We start from the raw sequence: 6,570 nt of genomic DNA on the forward strand, positions 1-6,570 counted from the left end.
TTATGTGTGTCAATTTATTACATTTGTTAATGACTATGATAAATATCATAAACACTACAGTACAGTACATAAGATTCTAAAGTTATCCTAAACATGTCAGTGATGTACGTACAAATAAAGAGCATAGTAATGGCAGATCTAATTTATAGTTTTGATCAACTTGCAGTCACAGTATATTGATCTATTATCTGCAAGTCTACCAACGTCACATGGCCACTAAATGACGTGTCCACCAGCGCCAGGTGTAATGGTATCAGCTGGTGCCCTGGGCGCTTGTATTTATTGAGATGGACTACTTCATGGGACAGGGGCTGCACTTACAGTCGGTCCCACAGCAACAGGCAGAAGACTTACACTGGCAGCTGGACCCACCTGTCGACAGGATAAAATATATTTTACTTCTTGCACAGTTAAAATTAAGCGATATAGATCAAGGGATTTAAATAAAAATAAAATAAATTACCACCAATCTACTAGTTAAGTATAAAGAGGTTTGTAGGATATAACAAATAAGAATATGATAACTGAGTCTTAGAAATGAAAAGTGTAGTTACAGTTGCCATCTGAGCCCGAGCAGGACTTCTTGCTGGGACAAGAGGCACAGTTACAGTTGGTGCCGCAGCAACAGGCTCCGGACCCACACTTGCATGAGGCTGTGGATAACAACACACTTTACTCTCGCTTGTTGCACTAATTTGATTCGTTTTGATGTGACGCCAGGGAATAGGTAAGACGGGAGTGTTATTGGGTAAAGGAAAATAATAACTAAATCATCAAAATAAACCTGCGTGATCCAAAAATCAAAATATACTCACTTCCACATCCACAAGGCATGACGGTGGTGGTGACTGTTCTGCTGTTGATATCTGGGTGCAGTAAGAGAGATGATGAGTTTATGAGCATATCACAAAAGCGGAAACATATATAGCGTCTCATCAAGGGTGTCGTGTGGAGAGAACAAAGTGATAGGCACGGGTGCGGGTCGTGCGCAGCTGTTGGGGGTGGGGGGAAGGGGAGCATACGCACCAAGATCACTTAATTATCTCCTCCCGACTGTATTTTTTTAATGAGGTTTCAGCATAATCTATTTTCTATTAAATTAAAGTTTTCCGTAAGGAAAATACATGTACTTAGGATTTGTTCAGATATCACACATACTAAGGTGGATAATTCATTTTAGTATAGAATTGACAACACAAGGAAAACTTCTCTGGTTAAGGAAAATATCATACTAACTGCCCATTTACCCATGATTGTGCCGTTATAATGATCATTGATCCCTATCTCAAGTGTTTGTCTGAACGTGTGATTTTTGCTCAGCTCTACCATATCAATTGTGTGTATGATTATTGAGCCCTATGTCAAATATATGTACTGTATAAAGTGTATGTGTGAATATATGATTGTTAAAGTCTACATCCGTGTCTGTGAATGTATGATATTGTAGTGGATACTACGCTACAATATTTCAGCCAGACGCTGTATCAAGTAAGTATAAAAATACAGAATTCAATTTTCAATTTCAATTGTTTATTCCTTGATAGAGGAAGCGGGATCCTGGTGCTGTCACTAGGTACCCCTGTACAATGACACCAGAAGCATCTGGCAAGTGTGACAAGTATATACAGTATAAATATTATAAAGGGGCTTACTAAAGCGTAAGGAAGGAAGGATATTCCTTTAACACATAATCAATATTATTTACAAAATATCTGGCCAGTATGGGGAGGATCATCGTGTCTCCGTCAGGGGGTCGTGAAGTGGTGGTTCAGCAGGCGTCACGGAAGCTTTGTGTGTGGGGACATCTTAGTAGGTAGTGGATAAGGGTGCTGCTGTCGGGTCTTCTGCATAATGCACAAGAGTGTTGCTTAGGGGATGCGGGGATACCAATCTCCCAAGCAAAGTCATACCCAATGATGATACGTGCAGCAATCACGTCCCCTTTCCGAGACCCTTTCCCGTAGACGTACGAGAGGTCAGGAAGTTTACGGAGGACATCGTACCAGGTGGGCGGGGAGTCCAGGGGGATGGCTGCTTCCCGAGCTTCTCTCTGTTTGCGGCGAATTTGGGTCCTAATCTGTAAGAGTGTTCGAGGAACAACGTAGTCAGGTGTGGCCTTGTTGCAGCCAGTCTTGGCAAGGCCATCTGCTGCCTCATTCCCTAAGATACCGACATGACTGGGTATCCATAGGAATGTCACAGGACGGCCTGCATCCTGAAGTGTGGATGTTAACCCTCGTATTCGGAGGATGAGGTCCTTATTTTCCCCTGATCCAAATGCGATCCCGTCGAGAGCAGACCTGGAATCGCAGCAGACAAGCAAGGGGCAGAAACCATCTGCTTCTTCCTCAGCGAGAAGGGCAGCAAGGAGGGCTATTAGTTCAGCCTGAGTGGAGGATGCCCCGTCAGAAACTCTGAGAGACAGTTTGATAGGCTCAGGGGCATCCGGACGGGAGATGTAGACACCAGCCCCGGCCCTACCTGTAGCGAGGTCAACAGAACCATCAGTGTAGAGGACGACCCTACCTGGGGACCAGTGGGCGATCCTGGAGAGGTGGTATTTGCAGAGAATAACAGGGTTCACCTGGGATTTCGGGTAAATACAGAATTGCTGAGCCCTAATCATGAGCGTATACATGAATCTCGATTCCTAATCGTAATGTTATTGTGAATGTTTAATCTTAAGTTTACAGTACACTGTACTGTACGTGTTATAGTGAATGTTGAGTTGCAAGTATAATGTTCTTGTGAACGTTGACCCTTAAGTATAGGGTTATTGTGAATGTTGAATCTTAGGTGATAATGACAGGTACTATAAGATTAGCCGAAGAAAGTCATTATTTCCAATGAGTTCATTTGTTGATATGAAAACTTTGATCTAAAATTATTCGCAGTTGAAGATATGACCCAGTTGTTACCCCCAAGTTGATGATTTCTGCTGCGTTCAAAGGAAACTTCAATTTCAGCTCTCACACTAGTTGAGCGACGTGGTAACTTTTGCCTACACAGTATGCACAACATCTTAACGTGTATGAATTACATGTTTGAAGGCAGTACTGTACTCTTTCTTGGTCTAATAATTATCTAATACAGAATGAAGTTGAACAATGGCAAAGAGGATAAGGGAACTACTTCATATTTTTCCCGCCTCTGCTAACGGCCGTGTAATATTTCAATGTGATTCTGATCTTTTAAAATGTTGTTTTTGCATAATGTACTATTACTGATATGTAATTTCTTAGTATGTCTTATTGTGGGCAAAAATAAGTATATATTAAATGCATCCTCCGAAAGCGTGAATTTGCTACCAGAGTTTATCAGTTAATTCACGTATAATACTTCTGATAAACTTCCTACGTGTCTATGTTTGACATTATGAAGGTATGTATCTCTATAAATTTAGCTAAATGTCTTTCTCGTCAGAAACGGTCTTTATGAAAAAAACTCATTTAGAAATACACCATTACTCATTACAAAATCTGACAGGTTTGCAACAGCCAAGCAGCTGTAACTCTTGAGGAGGGGACGGGGCATCTCTTTTCAGCTGGGAAAAAACGCGCTAATTACCCCCGGAACTGTACCAAGACTCATAATTTGTCTCACTAAAGACATTAGGCTGAAGATCACTCCTGATCCAACAAACAAGGTGATGAATCATCCCCATGCGACCCGCTGACCAAACAGAGGTGGATTAATTCCTCCAGTGCCTACCTCAAAATACTAGGTAATCATGACAAGCAAGAGACAGACAAGGCACAATGGCTATGCTTCATAAAAGGAATAACCGATCATATGACAGTTGGAATTAAAACATTACAGAACCTTGATAGTTAATTATGGATTCGGGAATAACCATGAATCCGTGACATTGTATAAAATCTAAACAAATTGAAGAAGGTCTATACAGTAAAATTTACATTTTGTTCACCTTTTACAATTTACACAAACCCTACGGTAAGTTACCTTTACCAGTATAGTTGAGTAGTTGACTCTTTTTTTCGCATCATGTAATTGCTTGAAAAATATTCAAATTGTGGTAGTAAAGACACTGTAGGGTGACAATGTGGTGCTTTTTGGCATCGCACATAGCAACAACAGATAGTATACAAGTACTGTAAGCAGGAATATACTCTATGTCGTAGATGGACATTATCACTCAGTAGCAGACAAGCCTAACTATGAGTCAAAGTCCCAGTTCCCCCTCCCAAGGTTTATCAAAATAACTTGTTGTGGTGATGTTCCTCGGCGATAGCGATATTATTATCAGGTGACCTTATTGATGTCTGACACACAAACACACACACATTGGATATATAGTTAGACACTAATTTATTAACATACATACATACATACACACACACACACACACACACACACACACATATATATATATATATATATATATATATATATATATATATATATATATATATATATATATATATATATATATATATATATATTTATTTATTTATATATATACTTATATATTTTTTTTTTTTATATATATATATATTTATATATATATATATATATATATATATATATATATATATATATATATATATATATATATATATATATATATATATATATATATATATGTACATCCAGAAATTTCAGAGTAATTTCAAATGCCCCGCCATGAGTGATACTGAGCGTTCAAGGTCATCTGAGGGGAGGGAGCGCTGCCTGCTCGTAGCGAGAGATTGCGGAACTAGGCCTATATGATATTAAATGTAATTTACCGAATTAATAATGATGGGATTCATGAAGTTAAGGGACTATTATTGAATTTGAAATTATTATAGATCGTTTAGCAGTCTGAATAATGTTACGGGTGTCCCAAGGAGTTATTAGTTAGGCGGAAAATATGTCACGTAGACCTAAGCTAACGCCTTGAGGAGACGCGACGCTGGCTAGGCCCCAGTCCCGGAGAGCATTCACACAGACAAGACGTTCCTGCGCGTCCATCACAGAAATAGTCACGTGGCCTAGTCACCTGTGCTGCGCTATTGCAGTATAACAAGTAAGTCTCATTCGATCTCAGACAGGGTTAGATAGGGCAGTGATAAAGTAAACTAGAGCTAACAGTGAGTTCATTTCAGGGTTTCCGTCAGAACCCACTTGACTGGAGTTGACCGGAGTTGACTGCGAGAGATTGACTGCCGTTTGAGACTGCCGTTGATGATTGAGGGTGGCGATTGTCGCCATTGGACCGATCAGTGTAGGCCTGTCACTGTTTAGCGGGGTAGCAAAGGATCTCTTGAGTGAATGAGTGCTCCCGACAACTAAAACGACACGGGACCAGCACCAGCAGTGGGTGATCAGTTCTTACCACTCCGGTGCACAACCCCACGTGTCCCGAGCAGCTAGTGAAACCCTCTTGCTAACGGGAAGCTAAAGTTTCTCTCAACTGTACAAGGTCTGATTGGCTCACTCCCTTCCGCTTTATGGACGCACTGGGAGTACACTGAGGCTATCTGAGTAAACTAATGGTCACACACTGAGACCGTGAGTCTAGGTCTCTAGGAGATACCTAGAGGAACATTTTCCCTCCCTTATTACGGGTGTAGTTCACACCATTCCTCAGACTGATATTATCTTGACGTGTGTAGTTTAATAGTTTCTAAATAATTTTGATAATATTGTTTTGAATGTTTGTGCCATTAAGTGGAACCAGAGTGATACTGTGATTTGATTCTTTTAATGCCTCTAATTGTTCTTCATAATTCTGATCTCAGGTATAACCTTGTTCCCCAGAGTAGTGGTTAGGTTAGGTTAGGAAGTGTACATCTGTTGGGGTGCTATAATTTTGTTGAGTGCCCTTAAGGCCTATTCATTGTAGAGTATTTAATTGCTTATTTTTTAGTACCATTTCCTAAGTGACTGATATTATTTTGTGAAAGCCTTAAGGCCTGTTCATGTGTGCAAGCAACATTTCTTAATACTTCAAATTTATTGTTGCCTGTGTTTCTAATAATTTCTATGTCATGTATAACTTTTATTCCCCAGAGTAGTGTTTAAAGTTTAAGTTAAGAGGTGCGCATATTGGTGTACCATTATTTGATTGTGTTTGTAGAGTTGGAGGGAATATAAGTGTCTAAATTTTACAGTGTGTCTCATTCATCCCAGTCACAGACGCTATCCTTCCACGGGTCACGGACAGTTCATTTTGTGTAGTAGATTTAAGTGTTCTTGTGCTGGTTCGGGATTTTTCTCAAAGGGGCGCTTCCACTGCCTTTACCATCTATTAAATTTTAATAAACCCCAAGTCAAGTGAGAAATTAAAGTCCCCATATATATATATATAACTATATATATATTTATATATATAAATTTATATATAAATAAAATGTATATATATTGTTGTTGATATATATACATACACATGTACACACACACATTGTTGTTATTGTACACACATATACATACAAACCACACATACACACACACACACACACACACACACACACACACACACATGCACACACACACACACACACCTACTCCATTCATACATATAAATTCATACATATACATACACACATACATATACCTATACATATA

At 39.4% G+C, this 6,570-nt stretch overlaps 1 protein-coding gene across 1 annotated transcript; it reads right to left on the reverse strand.

Moving 5' to 3' along the window:
* Position 1: 1 nt before the first annotated feature.
* LOC121875581 (copper-specific metallothionein-2-like) lies at positions 2–971 on the reverse strand. Its single transcript, XM_042380168.1, has 3 exons — positions 816–971; positions 555–653; positions 2–372 (listed from the first exon to the last, which is right to left on the reverse strand). The coding sequence occupies exons 1-3, from the start codon at positions 934–936 to the stop codon at positions 293–295; spliced, it is 300 nt and encodes a 99-aa protein (XP_042236102.1). The 5' UTR covers positions 937–971; the 3' UTR covers positions 2–292.
* Positions 972–6,570: the final 5,599 nt, after the last annotated feature.

The sequence above is a fragment of the Homarus americanus genome, unplaced genomic scaffold (genome assembly GCF_018991925.1).
Source record: "Homarus americanus isolate GMGI-L3 unplaced genomic scaffold, GMGI_Hamer_2.0 scaffold41754, whole genome shotgun sequence".
Classification (NCBI taxonomy): domain Eukaryota; kingdom Metazoa; phylum Arthropoda; class Malacostraca; order Decapoda; family Nephropidae; genus Homarus; species Homarus americanus.

Coding starts and splice junctions, on each gene's coding strand:
- LOC121875581 (XM_042380168.1), bottom strand. CDS start 936: ATGAGACGCTATATATGTTTCCGCTTTTGTGATATGCTCATAAACTCA. Junction 654..815: donor CATGCCTTGTGGATGTGGAA/GTGAGTATATTT, acceptor TGTTATCCACAG/CCTCATGCAAGTGTGGGTCC. Junction 373..554: donor CTCGGGCTCAGATGGCAACT/GTAACTACACTT, acceptor TCCTGTCGACAG/GTGGGTCCAGCTGCCAGTGT.